General features: G+C 45.7%; 1 protein-coding gene across 3 annotated transcripts; it reads right to left on the bottom strand.

The window, feature by feature from the left end:
• Nucleotides 1-1,079: 1,079 nt before the first annotated feature.
• On the bottom strand, nt 1,080-19,397 carry LOC134945841 (arylamine N-acetyltransferase, pineal gland isozyme NAT-3-like). 3 transcript variants are annotated; one of them, XM_063935361.1, is made up of 2 exons: nt 19,302-19,397; nt 1,080-5,327 (listed from the first exon to the last, which is right to left on the bottom strand). In XM_063935361.1, the coding sequence occupies exon 2, from the start codon at nt 5,310-5,312 to the stop codon at nt 4,479-4,481; it is 834 nt and encodes a 277-aa protein (XP_063791431.1). In that variant the 5' UTR covers nt 5,313-5,327; nt 19,302-19,397; the 3' UTR covers nt 1,080-4,478. The 3 variants fall into 3 exon arrangements, with proteins under 3 accessions (XP_063791431.1, XP_063791430.1, XP_063791432.1); XM_063935360.1 differs by lacking the exon at nt 19,302-19,397 and adding an exon at nt 18,818-18,877; XM_063935362.1 differs by lacking the exon at nt 19,302-19,397 and adding an exon at nt 18,491-18,566.
• Between the last annotated feature and the right edge of the window lie 552 nt (nt 19,398-19,949).

Below are 19,949 nucleotides of genomic sequence, written 5' to 3'. Positions count from 1 at the left end.
TGTCAACATATAAAAAATCTGTATTAAAGTTTCTCAATAGCGCAGCCAAAGCAGTCATTCCAGTTCATTGGCGATCTATTAAACCTCCTACCGTGAGGGAGTGGGTCGCCAGAGTAGATTGGTATATGACTATGGAGGAACTGCGGGTGACCCCGGAGACGAATCAAAGGTTTACGACTACTTGGTCCCCTTGGCTGGAATTTAAGGCCTCACAAGCTTACTCGACATTGCTGTAGTGACCTAGACCATTGGTCTTAATCCTCTACCTTAATCCTCTACCTACCCCTGTCCTCTTGGGAATGACTGAAGATAGAAGCCTATACTTCGGACCCCCGACCAGACTAGACATGGAAGGTTCGTTATGACCTTCCCCCAGCCCCTTTCCCCCTCTTCTCAGATTCTCTAACCCCCCCCCCCCCCCTTTTTTTTTTTTCCTTTCCACCCTATACTCCCCGCTGTCCTGTTTTCTTGAACTGTTTTAAAATTTGGAAATGTTTTATTGAGACAGCCTGCACCTAGAACGGCCAGAAGCGACCTTGAATTTAAGATAAGGCCCCGGCCAGGGAGTCCCCCAACAGCAGGCCATGTTAAGTTTGTATACAGTTATTGCTTGTATCAAATAGACTTATTAATACTTGAATTGTAAATGCTGTCTTCTATAACTTGCTATAACTTGTTATTACCTTTAATCAATAAACATTTATTGAACAAAAAAAAAGAAAGTAAATGATGATGAAGGTAGTAATTGTGTTTTTGAGAATTCTAAATCTTCCCCTTTAAGAGATTCTGGAGAGAGAATTGAAGCTATGACAAGTCCGTCCAGTACACTCTCCACAGCCGGAGTGAAGATGGCGCCGATCACCGGGGACTTATATACATAGAATTCAAAACCCGTGAGAATCCGACAGTGGGATGATGACATTTTGCCTCATTTTGGGATCCAAATCTGTTGGGAAGTCCCGAGCCATACTTGGATCCCAGCAAAGTTCGGGGGGGGATGGGGCAGGTTCCTCTGGAACTGAAGCTGCTCATCCCTACTTGTAACAGAGAGCACTGAAATAATTCTACACAAATACAGATTTTAAAATGAAATAACAGCGCTTTTACTTAAAGACAGCTTAATCATATATGTGTTACCAATGCAAATTACATAACAAATAAGATAGGTTACAACAGCAGTAGGGAAAACATCTAAAAGAAATTTGTGACAACAGGTAGAGAATAACAGGACAGCAGTCAGCCAATTCTTCATACATGCATAACACCCCCCGACCCACCTACGTTTTCTCCTCTCTTCTCCATCTGCTGCCCTCGCCCACTTTCTCTGCTCATATTTATACCCTTCATTTTGGTTATAAATCCAATGAATTTATATTTGCACGTATTAAGTCCTCATTGGGCATCTATGCCTTAGACATATACTGACATATTTTTGCGTTACCGTTCTTGTTCCCATGCGAAAATCTGACATGGTCGCCTGTTTTCCCTTCATTTCTGCTTATTGCCGTTACGTGCTGTCTCAGTTAGCTCATTTGTTTATGTGAGAATTCAGACCGGCTGTCGTCAGCCATTCTATACGTGGGAAAATTATACTTTTTAAACCTTTAAGCCTTAAAACAACCTATGTAGCAATTTAAGAGAGGAAGGGAAGGCCTTATGTACTCTAGACCTAGGGCCATGTAATAAGTGTGGCCTTCTACAACTTGCACAGACACAAATTACATTGCAGAAAAGAGGATAACATAAACACGGATATATTTATGAGTTGCTGGATGAATATGTATGTCCATACATATTTGTTTTATCACTGCCAACCAATCAGCTCCTAACTGTCATTTTTCAAACACAGCCTGTAACATGGCAGTTAGGGGCTGATGGGCTGGTACTATACCTCTGTCCACTTTATCTCTCTCCACGGTTTAATACATCTGCCCTAAATTTGTCCCTTGCTAACATCTTCCTCTGTCATGTCCATCAAATCCACTTCCTGGGAGTCACCCACGCCTCCTCCCTCTCATGATACTGCCACATTCATATTGCTATCTCCAAATGCTGCCACTTTCCCCTCAGCAACCAGGATCAGACCCATTCCCACCCACAAGGCTTCAAAAAACTCTTATTCATGCACTTTTCATCTCCCATCTGGACTACTGCAACCTGCTGCTCCCTGGTCTTTCTCTCTCCCGCCTTTCCCCTCCTGAAATCCGTCCTTAATGCTGCTGCTTGGCTCATCTTCCTATGTTGTTCCTCTGCACTGTTAGATCCGTCTCACCTTCCACTACAGAATGTAGCATAAGCGGCCACACACAGCAATTGGTAATAAACGCAAACATCTGCCTGTATCTAGAGTCTGCTGCATCGCTGCAACTGCACCCCCCCCAGTTCTCCGCTGGTGAGAGCGCCATCAGAACTGTTGTCTGCATTTACACCAACCTTATCCGTCGGAATATGGATGGATCTCTGCCAGCGGTGGCTCCTACTTCACGTTGGGGGGCTGCAGCTGTCCCCATGCCCAGAGAGAAGACAGGGTCTGAGTCCCAGCACCTGTGCAATGGATCTGGCAGGTGCCGGGACCGTAGCAGGTGCTGCGGTGCGACTTGGCAAACCACGGGTTTCTATGGACTGCATCGGCTGCAGTCCACAGAAGCTGGTTAGGGTTGACGAGGCAGGAAGTGGCTTCCTGTAGCCTGGTCTGGCAATCCCAGAGGGAGGAAACACCTCCCAATGGGACTGCCTGTAGAGTCTGTGACTGGCAGATAGGACTTTCAGTAGGAAGTCACTACCAGTTACAGAGAAACCATTACAGTCACAGACTACATCTGGCTTCACTGACACTGATCGGGGTGGTGGATTGTATCTGGAGGGGGGGGGGGGGGGCTGCAGTCCTGCAGCCCATGGGTAAAATTTGCCCCTGATCTCATGCTCACCCCTAAACAGCCTACAATTACGTGTAAATGCCCACAACATGTCTACAGGATCCTTATCCACCTCTGCTATCGCCCCATTGCCATCCAGTGACATTTACTCAGCCGCAAGTAACATAACAACATACAGTAGTTTCTGAGGTTGAACAAAGACAATTTGTCCATCGAGTTCAACCTGTTAGTGATCTCCTACACTGTAATATTTTTAAGACTAATTTTAACTGTGGTGAATGCTTAGCCGTTATGTCACTTCCTCCATTTTTTTATTTTTATTTAAATTTAGTACTATAGTGCATGATTTACCCACCGTAACCCTGTATACCCTTATACCCTTATTCATTAGGAATTTATCTAGCCCATTCTTAAAAGTAGTGACCGAGTCCGCCATTACTACTCTCTCAGGCAGGGAATTCCATATATGTATTGCCCTTACTGTGAAGAAACCTTTCCGTCTCTGTGTGCGAAATCTCTTCTCCTCTAACCTAAGCGGGTGTCCACGTGTCCTTTGTGGTGATCTTACCAAAAACAAATCCCCCGTTAGCTCTGTGTATTGACCCCTTATACATTTGTAAATGTTAATCATATCCCCTCTTAATCTCCTTTTTTCCAGTGTAAACATCCCTAGCCTTGCAAGCCTGTCCTCGTATTCTAGCATCTCCATCTCCTTGATCAATTTGGTCGCCTGTCTTAGAACATTTTCTAGTTCCAGGATATCCTTTTTGTAGTATGGTGCCCATAGTTGTGCACAGTATTCAAGATGTGGCCTCACTAGGGATTTATATAATGGGAGTATAACCACTCTCATCCCTTGCATCAATTCCCCACTTTATGCAATGTTTAGGTTGTTATCTATGTGAACACCTAAATCTTTTTCCAGTACAGAATCCCATAGTTTCTCCCCATTTGGTATGTAGGTAGTGTTTCTGTTCTTGCTACCAAAGTGCATTACCGTATATTTGTCTATAGTGAACCTCATTCTCCATTTTGCTGCCCATGTTTCCAGTTTGAATAAGTCGTTCTGAAGCGACTCAGCGTCCCCTGTCAAATTTATAACCTTACAAAGTTTGGTATCATCTGCAAAAATTGACACTGTACTCTCTAGACCTACTTCTAGATCATTTATGAAGATGTTGAACAATAGTGGTCCAAGTACAGACCCTTGTGGCACGCCACTTAGTACTTCAGTGAGATGTGACTAAAATGTGCACAACTGTAGTTGCTCATTATTACTCTAACTTGTGTATGCAGGCCATGCCACATGTGCAGTGTGCTACAATTGTATCCCCAGACATACAGTATATCACTTATGGTGCCACAATGCAGCTTACCCCTTCCACGATATTGGACAGTAATTGCACTATATCCTCCTAGACAAGCCCAATTTTTGATTTGGTTAAATTTGCTTCTCTGAATATTATGAGTAAATTAGTTTTACTTTTAATAGTAAATATCAGCAACTATCAATCTATAAAATGAGTTGCATTCTGTGCATCTATGTATTATTATTAATATTGGTATAGACATATGTAAGTAGCGTGTTTATTTCCTGAGGCCTCATTTTCCATCAGGCGTGGGGATATACACCTCATCCTTCGGCACAAATGTTTTACTCAACACAATCCCAAACTTCTCTCTGAGCAGGTCAGGGATCTCCTCCTCGCTGAGTTCTTTAGTGGTCTTCACCCTTTTACCACCCTTGGTATACTCTGTGCTGATCAGCTTGCGCCCTATGTAGGTCAATCTGCCGTGTGGTAGTAGTTGGGAACAGAAAGATTTGCAGACAAAGAAAGCCTTTGGTGAGGTCTGGTGAAAGTTACACATCTCCCTGAAGTCCTCAAATCTCCTCTCTTCAAGGGTGAACTTGTACAGACTATTCCACTGGTCACTGTCCTCCTTCATCTCCATGTACCACTCCTCCTCTTCCACCCGTAATCGAAACCTGCCATTGTCCTGCTCCTCTTCCCATCCTGCCTCCAGGGGAATTGGATCCATGATTCCTTCTCCAAAGCCAACGTCACAAAGCCACCGCCTGCCGTCCAACTCCACAGTCAGTATTATGTGGTCAAATGGAGGTCCATACATACCAGTGATGGGCTCTCTCACGCTGCCCGACAGCACCAGCGGCTGGTACCCCAGCTCTTGTAACACCCACAAGAACAGGCCGTTGTTCTCTAGACAAAAGCCCCCTCGTTTTCTCAGAACAATTTTCTGATAAATCCAGAGGGTGTCCAGGATAATTTTCTCTCCGATGTGGATACTGAGGCTTTCGAATGGTATAGAGAGAATGTGGCGGCGATGTAACTTCCGTAGCGTTGAAAGGGACGGTGTGGAGAAATCTGGTTTCATTTCCGTTATTCCAATCCGCTGGAGATAGAGGTTCAAATCCATCTTTCAAGAAATGTGCTGAAAAACAATATATAAATATCATTCTGCAATTTTAACCATACCCCTATGCATAATTAAAATACTGAATTAATATGTAATTTACACAATATCTGCAATATTGATGAGAGCTAAAGACATAATGAATCCATTTTCAACATTAGGGTTATCAGCGAGTGTTGTACTTGCAAATTAAGAAGACTTGTACACTTATCGAAGAGAATATTAAATTTCAAGCACATTTATCCTTATTTCAAGACTTTATATATAAGAAATGCATAAATTGTGTGAATTTAATGGACCTTCATTTTGGGAAACTAGTAATCAATCACATATAGTTTCTTGAATTAAAATGATTAATGCCATTAAAATGTAATTTCTTTAGTAAATGGAAATGTGCGTAAGGTTATGTCAGGGGGGGTCTTATCCCAATTCCGGGATTTGCCTCCCTAGTAAGTATGTACATACAGGTTGAGTCTTTCATATCTGAAATGCTTGGAACCAGAAATAATTTGGATTTCAGATTATTCCACAGTTTGGAATATTTGCATACCATAATGAGATATCTTGGGAATTGGACTGAAGTCTAAACACAAAATGTATTTTTTGTTTTATATTAGTGATGTGCACCGGAAATTTTTCGGGTTTTGTGTTTTGGTTTTGGATTCAGTTCCGCGGGGGTGTTTTGGATTCGGACGCGTTTTGGCAAAACCTCCCTTAAAAATTTTTGTCGGATTCGGGTGTGTTTTGGATTCGGGTGTTTTTTTACAAAAACAGCTTAAATCATTGAATTTGGGGGTAATTTTGATCCTATAGTATTAACCTCAATAACCATAATTTCCACTCATTTCCAGTCTATTCTGAACACCTCACACCTCACAATATTATTTTTAGTCCTAAAATTTGTACCGAGGTCGCTGGATGACTAAGCTAAGCGACCCAAGTGGCCGGCACAAACACCTGGCTCATCTACGACTGGCACTGCAGTGTCAGACAGGATGGCACTTAAAAAAATAGTCCCCAAACAGCACATGATGCAAAGAAAAGAGAAAAAGAGGTGCACTGTGGTCACTGGATGGCTAAGCTAAGCGACACAAACACCTCAATATCACAGGAATTATTCGTTATAATCAATGGTATTATCATGCTTGCCTACCTGTCCCTCTCCATGAGGGAGAAAATGCTCTGTTCCTGGACTTTCCTGGTAATGTATGATTGCCATCACCTGTGGTGAGCTAGTTAATTGATAAGAAAGGTGTTTCACCACAGGTGATGGCAATCATATATTACCCGGAAAGTCCAGGAACAGAACATTTTCTCCCTCATGGAGGGGGTCAGGTAGGCAAGTATGGGTATTATTGGTCCAAATCACTGGAAGAAAATGACAAAATCACTGGAATTAAATGGCAGTAATGTCGGGAATTATATCAAATGGCAGTACCACAGGACATATACGGAAGTGTCAGACAGGATGGCACTTAAAAAAATAGTCCCCAAACAGCACATGATGCAAAGAAAAGAGAAAAAGAGGTGCACTGTGGTCGCTGGATGGCTAAGCTAAGCGACACAAACACCTCAATATCACAGGAATTATTCGTTCTAATCAGTGGTATTATTGGTCCAAATCACTGGAAGAAAATGACAAAATCACAGGAATTATTAGTTCTAATCAATGGTATTATTGGTCTAAATCACATGATGAAAACGACAAAATCACAGGAATTATTCGTTCTAATCAATGGTATTATTGGTCCAAATCACTGGAAGAAAATGACAAAATCACAGGAATTATTCGTTCTAATCAATGGTATTATTGGTCCAAATCACTGGAAGAAAATGACAAAATCACTGGAATTATTTGGCAAGATCACTGTAATTAATAATTATAAATCACTGATATTAATTGGTAAAATCTCGCTATCGCCTGCCTAGTGCAGTGGAATCTAGATGGTATTTTGTACCGGGGACACAATAACTTAATCAATTTTCTAAATCCCAATGCACTAATGGCGGAAAACGGGCGCACGTCTAATAGCGCACTGATCAGTGGCGTGCGGTGAGGTCAGTGGCTAGTGAGGCACTGCAGCCATAATGTCCGCAGAATCCTGCTAATGACCCCTACCACCGCCGAGCCAATGCCCGCTACTGCTTCTGAGCCGGTACCCGCTGCCACCGCCAATGGCTTACAAACTCGCCCACCATCAACTGACCCAGCCCTCCGCCACTAATTTCTATCTCAGTCTGATGCCGCCAATGCCCGCTGCCTGCTCATCATACTTGTGATATAGTGTACATTTTTATAGAAAAAAAAAATTAGTGTTTGGGACTGGGAAGGGAGTGGGAGGAGGACATGAATGCAATTTTGTTGTCCAGGGCTTCCATTAACTTAATGGAGAAGGGTCTGAATGGGTTAAAAAAAATGCGTGGGGTCCCCCCTCCTAATTATAACCAGCCTCGGGCTCTTTGAGCCAGTCCTGGTTGTTTAAATACTGGGAAAAAAAATTGGACAGGGGTTCCCCGTATTTAGACAACCAGCACCGGGCTCTTAGTCCGGTCCTGGTTCCAAAAATATGGGGGACAAAAGATGTAGGGGTCCCCCGTATTTTTAAAACCAGCACCGGGCTCCACTAGCCAGAGAGATAATGCCACAGCCGGGGGACACTTTTATATTGGTCCCTGCGGCCGTGGCATTACCCCCCCAACTCGTCACCTCTGGCTGGGGTACCCTGGAGGAGTGGGGACCCCTTAAATCAAGGGGTCCCCCCCTCCAGGCACCCATGGGCCAGGGCTGAAGCCCGAGGCTGTCCCCAGCACCCCTGGGCGGTGGGTGCCGGGCTGATAGCCATGTGTGTAAAAAAAGAATATTTTTTTTGTTGTGGAACTACAAGGCCCAGCAAGCCTCCCCCGCTTGCTGGTACTTGGAGAACCTCAAGTACCAGCAGGTGGGGAAATAACTGGCTCGCTGGTACCTGTAGTTCTACAACAACAAAAATACCCAAATAAAAACACAAACACACACCGCGACAGTAAAATTTTATTAAAACACACTTACACACTCACACATACTTACCTACATCCCACGCCGATCACGTCCACGTGTCCAGTAGAATCCAAAGGGGTACCTGTAAAAATGAACATTATACTTACATATGATCCACAGGAGGGGGAAAGGAGAGAGAGAGAGAGAGAGAGAAAATACGAAACTAACCTGCTGCTGCTGGAGCCGGCGGAGGAGGACAGCCGCACAAGCCACCGCTGCTGCTGGTCAGATGATTGGGAGCCGGGAGGACGGAGCCAGAGGGGGAGTACAGGGGGGAGAGCTGCACACTCCGCAGGACCGCCGATGGTCAGATGAGCCGGAGGACGGGAAGGGAGGAAGCCGCAGACACACTGCCCACCGCTACTCCCGCCTATCATTAACGCCGGGACCCGCCGCCTCCAGCGCCGCATGTGGGTGATTGGACAAGCGAATCCAGCCCTGGATCCGCTGTCCAATCACAGGTGCCTCGCTGACATGGGGTTGGTGTCCCTGTCAGCGGGGCACTTGGAACAGTGCCGCTTTCCCTAAGTTTTTTCATGGGCTTTTACAGCCCAGTGCTAGGCTCCGCCCCCCGCACTGTCCCGTTCCCATTATCCACGGGAGGCACCTGCTGTCAGTGCCTCCCAAACTGCTTTAAAGCAGTAAAATGATGAGGATTCAATAAAGTAGATACTTATGACACAGAATATGTGTCATAAGTATCTTTTTATTATTTTAATAATTAATCACAGGGGAGGCACTGCCTCCCCTGACTGCACGTCCCTGGCACTGATTATACTGAGAACTGATTATACTGATCACTGATGATACTACGGAGAACTGACACTGAGCAGCGAGAACAGCACTGGACTATTGTTCTGTAGTATACTGGTCACCACAATGCAGCACTGACACTGAGCACAGATATTAAGCACTGATCAGGATACTAGAAGTGACACGGTGCAGCAAGATAATGCTATGGCCTACTGTACTGTACTACTATATACTGGTGGTCACCGCAATGCAGGACTGTACTACTATATACTGGTCCCCACAATGCAGCAAAGATTTTGAGCACTGATCCGGAGAATAGAACTGAGTCTGACGCGGAGCTGCAAGATACAGCAATGGACAACTGTACTGTACTACTATATACTAGTGGTCACCACAATGCAGCACTGTACTACTATATACTGGTCCCCACAATGCAGCAAAGATATTGAGCACTGATCAGGAGAATAGAACTGAGTCTGACATGGAGCTGCAAGATACAGCAATGGACAACTATACTGTACTACTATATACTGGTGGTCACCACAATGCAGCACTGTACTACTATATACTGGTCCCCACAATGCAGCACACTGAGCACAGATATTGAGCTTTTCAGGTAGAGAACGTAGCCACGTCCTCTCCGCTCAATCGACAATGCACGAGTGAAAATGGTGGCGACGCGCGGCTCTTTATATGGAATCCGAATCTCGCGAGAATCCGACAGCAGGATGATGACGTTTTTCCCCGTTCGGGTTTTGCGTGTTAGGCGGGAAGAACCGAGGCTGCCTCGGACCCGTGTAAACCACGTGAAGTTCGGGGGGGTTCGGATCTCGACTAACCGAACCCGCTCATCTCTATTTTATATGCACCTTACACACATGGGGGGGTTATTCAGAGTTGTTACCAAACCAAAAAAGTTAGCAATTGGGCAAAACCATGCTGCACTGCAGGTGGGGCAGATGTGCAGATGTGCAGAGAGAGTTAAGGTCCCTACAGACTAGAAGACATGACCAATGTGAAAGATGAACAATGTGGAAGATGAGCAATTTCCCTTGAACTTCCCAGAACCCTGACAAACGAAATTGAGTGTACACACTAAGCAATTTTTCAAACAATTTGAAAGACGAAAGATATCTTTGGAATTGGCACCTTTTTTAAATATTTTAATATTGGGGAGGCATTTCTGGGTGTGTGGGCAGGGCTGTAGAAGGGGGAACCAATGAAGTTTTTTTCACCCACTGCCCCACCAATTTCCACTGTACCACCAACTTCATAAACAATTCATTATAATGGGGGTATATATATATATATATATATATATATACACACAAACAGATGCGACAGCACAACCATTCAATGATAAATATGAGACCTGGTGCCCTCCGTAGGATACCCTTCGCTCGGGTCCAACAATATGTGATCGATCGGCTCCACTCAAAAATAAAACAGCACACCACGCCGGGTATGGTCAACGTTTCGTAAACTAACGAAACATTGACCATACGTGGCGTGGTGTGCTGTTTTATTTCACAACATGGTTGTGCACACTTGCTTCAAGTGTATTGGTTGTCTCACATGCGGCTATATGCTGACTGGTGACACTATCAAAAACCCTTACACCGGCAAATCTTTCAAGATTAGACACAGTGTGGCCGGAGAGACCAACCAGCCACACGTGTAATGGCGGCTGCGGCACTGAAGGTGTTAACCCTCGTGCCCGGCGCCATATTAAGGGACAATGGGCACTTGGCGTCACTGTTAAACGTACTTACGGCGCTGGGCGCGGACTGTTTAAAAGTTTGTTTAATGATGTGTTTTAACATGTCATATGTAGTGCTCTATGCACAATTGCAGGAATGCATGTTTAACTGTATTTATTTTATATTCAAGATGTGGTCATCTGTATATTTAAAGAGGAAAATGCACTTACTCTTATAGATGTCTGAATAATAATCTCTTATCCTCTGGAAATAGGAAGTGGCATGCTAATGGCCCTGTCCTAGCACAGAGGTGTGAAGGACAATACCTTTTGATGTGTAAGTTCCTTAGAGAGAGATGCTAATCACTGGGTCTATGGGCTTGGAACTTGTTTCATGTACCTGATTTAATTGATATATGAACGGCCGATGCAGGAAGGAAGACTGTTTGTTTGTATTGTAGCCTTCCTGTTGTAATCTCAAACACTGGGTTTGCCTGGAAATGTGAATGAGACAGAAACATTTGTATTTTGAAGCTATGTGATAAATTTATCAATAGTGAATGTTAATCTGATACCAAACGTCTGTGTCACAGGAAGGAGGATATTGTTTTATTGCACTTATATCCTTGTAAAATGTGATTTATTGGTATTTTGTAAATAGCCTGATTGGTTGGAGAAGACAGGGAGGGCTTACCCCCCCTGTGATACTGTGTGGAAAATTGACATATAAAGGAGACCTGCGTGCCTCCAGAGTGGTAGTTGTACCATCTTATTCTGCTGGAACATCTTGCTGTATGCTGTTGCCCCTAGCAATAGGGAAGAGTTCTCTTTAGAACTATTGAGCAAATAAAACATCATTGCCTCAAGAAAATTGCTTCCTCTTGTGACCTACAGGGTTAGGCCAAACCTAGCCCATTCCTCCGGCTGTCCAGGGAAGCACCTAACGTCTCCAAGTTCCGCCTTTCGCCAGATACCGGTAGAGGCCTAGCAAGTGGCTAGTGGGGATTCATCAACACCACACAGGTGTGGTAAGGCAGTGCGTCGGCACATACAGAGCAGAACCGTGGTTCCAAACGCCACGGCCGGTTAGGAGTTTGGTGGTGGCAGCATAAACCCGCCCACAGCGCAGTGGGTGGAGTCAGTAACAGGCGGTTACTGACGGTAAGCGGGAATCCCCTATGTGGTCAGGCCTCGTGTGACTTGACCTTTCATTCTGTGCGCAGGAGACGGGACGCAAAAGCGGCAAGTGCTTTCGTATGGGACCGTCCTGTCACACACAGACTATCTTGCATGTCGAAATTCATAATTTATGTCCTTGTCTGCCCATGCGGCAAATATTATATCGGCAAGACAGAGTGCCCAGTCAAAGTTAGAATGAGTCCACACAGATATGCTATAAGAGAAGCAGTACTGTCTGGCAATAGTGATCAGCCAGTGGCAAGACATTTCGCCCTGGATGGTCATTCCCCAACCTCTTTGAAACATATGATCATTGTTTATGTCCCCCCATTGATTAGGGGTGGCAATAGGACTAAATTGTTGCTGCAATGTGAATCCAGGTGGATTTTTCGATTAGATACGCTAAATCCACGGGGTCTAAATGAACAGCCTGGTTATAACAGCTTTCTCTGATATGTAAACATGTCTGCTTGAACTTGGTTTTATATAACTGATGCTTTAACTGTGGATCTAATAGGCATAATTTTTTACATGCTATTGAGATAATATGATGTGAAACGCTGCTTTGTTTGTCACTAGTGTATACACTGTCTCCTTGGTGATGGGCGCACTGGGTGACGTCATTTTGGAGCGCCTGCCCACCGGAAGTGGAGCCGGAGGCGCGGGTTTTGACGGTGAGGGGGAGCACATTTAATGGTGAGTGATTTTAATGTTTGTTACTGCCCTGACAAAAAAGCACTAGCTTTGAAACGTTGGTTTGAACAAGTGGCTGTGCCTGCGTTCTTTCTTTCCTGAGTGCCGCCGTTCTCTCCTCTCTACATGGCAGTGCAAACTGCATCTACGGAAGGCAACAGGGACAGTAATTTCAAGTAACAGTGAGTGCCGGACCCATTGCATCATATATATATATATATATATATATATATATATATATACATACACACACACACACACACATATACACACACACACACAAACACACACATATATGTATATATACACACACATATATATATACACACATACACACACAAACATATATATATATATACACACACACACATATATATACACACACACACACATACACACACACACACACACACACACACACACACACACACACACACACACACACACACATATATATATATATATATATATTACCCATTATAATTAAGTTTTTATTATGTTGGTGGGGCAGTGGGAGAAATGAAGGAGACGCTGTGCAGCTCCCGTCAGCAGCTCAGCTAGAATGGAGCCGCTGACGGGGAGGGACCTGCAGACGCTGCCGGAGAAGTGAGCCGCTGCCGGGGAGGGAGCCGCTGCCGGGGAGGGAGCCACTGTTGGGGAGGGAGCCACTGTTGGGGAGGGAGCCGCTGTTGGGGAGGGAGCCGCTGCCGGGGAGGGAGCCGCTGCCGGGGAGGGAGCTGCTGTTGGGGAGGGAGCCGCTGCCGGGGAGGGAGCCGCTGCCGGGGAGGGAGCCGCAATGTCACATTATGCACATCGCTCATCGTGACTCCGTACACACATGCCTGCCGTGATGAGCGATGTCACAAGTGACATTGCTCACATTGAGCTGTCTGCACCGCCGACAGCCGACCTACAATGAACGAGCGCGGGTGCACGCATCGTTGATTGAAGGGCCATACACACTAGACGATGTGAACAATATATATCGTTCACAATCGTCGTTATCGTTCATATCTGCTGCAAATATCGTCTAGTGTGTATGGCCCTTTAGATTTGGGTGGGTTATATTGTTTCTGTGCAGGGTAAATACTGGCTGCTTTATATTTACACTAGATTTCAGTTTGAACACACCCCACCCAAATCTAACTCTCTCTGCACATGTTACATACCCCCCCCCCCCCCCCTGCAGTGCAACATGGTTTTGCCCAACTGCTAACTTTTTTGGTTTGCTAACAACTCTGAATAACCCCCATGATCTGAAGGTCTTATGTTTCCGAATTACTACCATCTGCAGTCTATACATCTCTATCGCCATCAGTACTGATACAATGTAACTCTATCCAGTGTGACAATTATATTGTTTCCATAAAAATATACTTAGAGCTATTTGTGGTTAGTAGATACAGTATAATATAAGTAACAATCCAGACCTGTTATTTCCTTTCTGACAGTGTTTTGCTGCCTTTAATTACAGAGCTAATATTTTGTAGAAGAGAAATTGCCCCAGTTCATCTATACGTAGCTGTCTGTGCTTTGTATTGGCTGGATTGGTTTGCTGGTGAATAAGATTCTATTATATGTTCTTTTACCACTAGTTCTCCATTGGGTTAGTGCTTATACTGTATAGTCGGGTTGGGTTCGAAATGCCGGCGGTCAAGATACCGGCGGTCAGGATAACGACCGCAGCATCCCGACAGGGGAAGGTAAGTATACTTGCCTTCCCTCAATGCCTCCCTAACACTATCCCTCCCTTCCCTCAGCCTAACACTAACCCCCCTGCCCCCCCCTACCTGCAGCCTAAACCTAACCTTCCCCACCACAATCTAACCATCCCTGGGGGCAGTGGCGGAACTAGCGAGCGGTGGGCCCAGGTGCGACAAAATGCTTTGGGACCCCCCCTCCAAGTCCACCCCCTCACCCCTAGAGAGGATCTGGTGAGGGGGACCTGCTCAGGGTCAGAGAAATGGATACCTAGCAACAGTGCCGTAACTAGACATTTTAGCACTGTGTGCAAGAAACGGCATCGGAGCCCCAAACCTCCAAGTAAAACAGGGGCAGTGCACGCCGTAGGCGCGCGCAAAAATACATAGTGGCGTGGCTTCGTGGGGAAGGGGTGTGGCCACAAAATAATACCAATTCATAAAACGGTGCACAGCAGTCTCCATTATTCAAATTACGCCGCACAGTAGCGCCACTACACCAGGTAGAGACCCTTTTACACCTTACAGCGGACAGATTCCTCTTTTTACACATTACGGCAGACAGCGTCCCCTTTTTACACATTACGGCAGACAGCGTCCCCCTTTTTACACATTACGGCAGACAGTGTGCACTTTTTACACATTACGGCAGACAGTGTGCACTTTTTACACATAGCGGCAGACAGCGTGCCCTTTTTACACATTGCGGCAGACAGCGTACACTTTTTACACATAACGGCAGACAGCATCCCCTTTTTACACATTACGGCAGACAGCGTGCCCTTGTTCCACATTACGGCAGACAGCGTCCCCCTTTTTACACATTACGGCAGGCAGATTCCCCCTTTTTACACATAGCAGCAGGCAGATTCCCCCTTTTTACACATAGCGGCAGGCAGATTCCCCCTTTTTACACATAGCGGCAGGCAGATTCCCCATTTTTACACATAGCGTCAGGCAGATTCCCCCTTTTTACACATAGCGGCAGGCAGTCCCCCCTTTTTACACATTGCGGCAGGCAGATTCCCCCTTTTTACACATTGCGGCAGGCAGTCCCCCGTTTTTACACATCGCGGCAGGCAGATTCCCCCTTTTTACACATTGCGGCAGGCAGCAGTGTCGGATTTAGCGGGGGGGCGATTAGGGCGAACTCCCCCCCCTACGCATACCGGCACCGGGAGAGACGGCCGGGTCCCGCCGCAGCAATCGTCTGCGCAGCCGCGGCCAGGCAGCACATCCGTCCGTAAAGTACTTCCGCCCGGCGCGACGAGCCAGGAGCAGCCGCAGCCAGCACTGTAGTGGAGCCTGGCGGCGGCTAGCAGCCAGCAGCATGCGTGATCCTGTCCTCTCTCCCCCTGACCACTACACCTGCTCTTTTTACAATCAGCAGCATGTACTCCCCTCTCTTCCTTGCCTAGGTAAGTGGCCTCAGATCTGGGCACCTGGCTGGCACTGTACAGTACAGGTCACAGAGCTGCGGGGTGACCCCTAATATCTGTTGTAATACACGTTACTAATGGTATATGGATAATATGATATATAGAGCACGCTGGGATAAAGTCAGGGGAAGGGTCATTGCTGGGTGCGTCACTGTGATATGAGCAGCTCGCATCTCGCGATGTATGACGGAAAGTGAGATAACGGCTCAGTTCTAGGAATGAGACATCGCTCCCTGGATATGTCATATCTGCTCTGACAGGCTGCGCCCTGTGCAGAGAGGCTTCTTCTGTATCACCCTCTCCCTGCACATAGTAGTGATGAGGCGAGCCCCCCTTCCGCAGGGGATTTTACTTTGTTTTACCCAGATCCCTGCTGCTTGAGATAATTCTCCCAACTGGATCTACTTGCTAGGAAAGAGTTTCCATATAGAGAAAAAAATGCACACATTATGATGTATGTATATATATATATATATATATATATGTGTGTTTGTGTGTGTGTGATTATGTGTGTGTGTTCCCAGATGGACCATTAAAATCAAGTTCGTTATCCCATTAAAGAGTATTGCTGTGGCAGAGACTCTAGTAATAGTGTGTAATGAAGTTACAGTGTGTTGTATTCCAGCACTGCGACTACTCGGGGCAGATCCACGCATGTGCTCATGATAGCCGGATACCGCAGGTCCGCAGATGACCAGGACCCAGCGTCACCCCCTCACCCCAGTGGGGACCCCGCACCATGAACATCACCAGGTGCTGTGGGCCTTTATGCTGGCTGCGGCCAAGTGGCTGGTGCGGCTGGAGGAGAAGAGCATGGCTGGCTCCCGGGATGGTGGGGTATGCCGAGGCCCAACCTTCTAGCAGCACAGAGATGCTCGACCCCTGGGACTGTTCTCTGTGTCGGGCTCGAGTGATGTCCTGCTGCTAAGGTAATCTCTTTTAAGTGTGAGGGGCATAACTAAGTGGGAGGAGTAAGAGTAGAGAGGGGAGGAGTTAGTATACATTTTTAATTTGCCCCCCCTAAAACTAAAGTCTAGATCCGCCACTGGCAGACAGTCCCCCATTTTTACACATTGCGGCAGGTAGTCCCCCATTTTTACACATTGCGGCAGACAGATTCCCCCTTTTTACACATTCCGGCAGGCATTCCCCCATTTTTACACATTGCGGCAGGCAGTCCCCCATTTTTACACATAGCGGCAGGCAGTCCCAACAAAGAAAGAATGAAAGAAAGAGACAGAAAGAAAGAATTATACTTACCCTCTCCGGCGTCTCCGCTGGCTCAGGCTCCTCGGTGCAGCGTCAGACGATTCCCGGGCAATAGAGAAGGAGGAGGAGGGAGGTGGAGGAGGGAGCCGCAGCAGTGCTGTGTCATTGGTGGAGGCGCTGCTGCTGCTGCCCCTCTGCTTCACTATATGCTGTTCTCGGAAGACAGCCTATAGTGAAGCAGAGGGGCAGCAGCAGCAGCGCCTCCACCAGTAGTAAAGCGCTGCTGCGGCTCCCTCCTTCGGCTCCCTCCTCCTCCTTCTCCCCCATACCGCTGCTCCTCTCCTCTCTGTTCGGGCGGCTGTGCGCTGCGGGCAGCGGTTGCCCGCAGCGCACAGCGGCATGTAATGAGTCAGTTTGACTCATTACATGCTTTGAGCCCCTGGACAGAGGCGGGCCCCAGTGCAACGCACTGGTTGCACTGGCGGTAGTTCCGCCTCTGCCTGGGGGTGCCTAAACCAAACCAAACCCCTCTCCTCGCAGCCTAAACTTAACACCGCCTTTCCCGGCAGCCTAACCCTTCCCCCGCAGCCTAAACCTAACCCCCACCCCGCTGCGTAGCTTACCTCTTCAGACGGGACGCCTGTGCCGGCATTCGGATCCGTGTCGGGATTCCGGCGTCCGTATTTTGACTGCCGGGATTCCTAACATCGGGATCCTTACCGGATCCTGTATAGTGAGAGTATTAGAGCTGCATTTTATGTGTCCTAGCTGGGATCATAGCTGTACAATTACTGGCACACCTCCCAGTTTCACCGCTAAATCGCTGGGAGGGAAAGTAATTTCAGATCTATTAGCATGTAAATAGAAATAATCTCCTTATATAGTGTCTTCCTTTTTCTTGTTATTAACCCCTGCCTGGGTAGGCTGCTAAAAATCACATAAGTACGTAGGTGGGGTGCTCACAACACCCCCCAAATAAATAAAAAGATGCACATGATACAATTGAAAACAGATCAACCGTACATCACCTATAGAGTTGCTAGACCTTTACCAAAAAAAACACCAAAATGTTAGAATAAATCAATTTTGTGAAAAAAAGTTATTATTCTTATTTAAAAAGAAATTATAGCATTTTTGAATCTTATAAATCACTCAACATAACTAGAACGTTGAAAATAAAGTTTGAAACTGTTCCTAAGACAACTTACTGTAAAGCAAAAATATCGACACATTACACCGAAATATGATACAAATCAGAAAACTGCAATACCAAAGAAGGGTAACGTAATGGAATACCGGGGTGTTCACAGCACCCTGCTCTGTAATTTAATTCCATAGAGATTAAAAGTCTAGAACGTGGGATGGCTTTGGGTACAATGACGTAAACTATAACCTCTAATTGAAAGATAGACGGTAACATTTCAGAATTATCTACAATTTAAGACCGTGGGTGCTGTGAGCCCCCCACATACCTATCTGTGGGTTAAAATGAAAGTCACACTTCTCTACTGTCAGCCGGGTATAGTTGTGGTAGACACGATGATCTATATTTAAGATTGTTGCTCATAAGACAGGAAAAGAAAGTTATATGAGGAGATTATTCATGGTGAGTCCTGGCTTGCTGAGACTGGCAGGTCAGGCGGGGTGAACGCAGTGAGAAGTTTCCGATTACTCAAATGCGTTTTGGTGTCCTGTGTATTTATATCATTCCTTTCTATGTTTCTTTTATATTGCTGTATAGTTATTTAATCCTTTCCATTGCCCCGAGCCTGAGGCCAAAGCAGCCCACTAACACTCACCTTCTGAAGTTACTTTATCCAAGGCTTGGAGACTCTGCCAACAGCTGTCATGTGACCCCATCATGTGATCTATAGAATTATGCAGTTGTGGGTGGGTGGACTAGTGCGTACTTAAAAAAATCTGCAGCAAACCAATAGGATACCAAATGAGCACAAACACCAGTGCGCAATAACTGTGAAATTATATATAGAATGGCATCTATAGCAGGCGCTATTCTTTTATAGGAAATTCAAATTACAGTCCAAATTCATGAGTCTGATTTATATTGAAACAAAATGACATATATTTTATTTGGACAAATTACCATGGGTATAAAGTGACACAGTGCAGCACATACCTGTGGATATACAATACATATAAAAACATTTCAAATACAAAAGATTATATTGCACAGACCCTTTAGTAAACATTAGCATGTAAGCATTATGTGGAAGTCTCAGTGCTGTTAGCATGAATTGGAAAGACAGGACGTCTGGCTCATACCGTATAGGGTGTGTGGTGTGCGCCTTGATGTTAAAATAGGTTCCCAGCAGGCAGCCCAGCAACACACCACAGACTTTGTCCCAATGCAGATGAATTCAGCAGAAGTACAGGTAAGAGTCAAGCGTTCAAAGACCTGTTGTCCCCACCACGTGATGTAACACGTTGCATCATCAGACTTACTATAACTATTATTATTATTATCCTTTATTTATGTGGCGCCACATGGGATCCACAGCGCCCAATTACAGACTAAACAAATAAGCAAAACAAGAAGACAGTGACTTACAGTTCAATACAATATAGGACAAGTACAGGGTATATAAACATAGCTGCGTCTGTAAACAGCACTGAAATAAGTATCAGGGTGGCAAAAAACCGAGGGATTTGGTGACGTCTAAGGGAGTATTGAAAAAAAGATAGGTTAAGTAAGAGACGTAAAAGCACATGAGGGACGAGGGCCCTGCTCGTGAGAGCTTACATTCTAAAGGGGAGGGGCGGGCAGACAGACAGGGGTGACACAGATGGGGTAGAAAGTGAGCGTGGGCCACAGAGGGCTTAGGAGGAGAGTTGGCTGGGTTTGGTGAAGAAGTGGGTCTTGAGAGCACGTTTGAAGTTTTGTAGAGAGGGGGAGAGGTAGAGAATTCCAGA

The sequence above is a fragment of the Pseudophryne corroboree genome, chromosome 7 (genome assembly GCF_028390025.1).
Source record: "Pseudophryne corroboree isolate aPseCor3 chromosome 7, aPseCor3.hap2, whole genome shotgun sequence".
Lineage (NCBI taxonomy): Eukaryota > Metazoa > Chordata > Amphibia > Anura > Myobatrachidae > Pseudophryne > Pseudophryne corroboree.
This window is presented reverse-complemented; position numbering and strand designations above follow the sequence as displayed.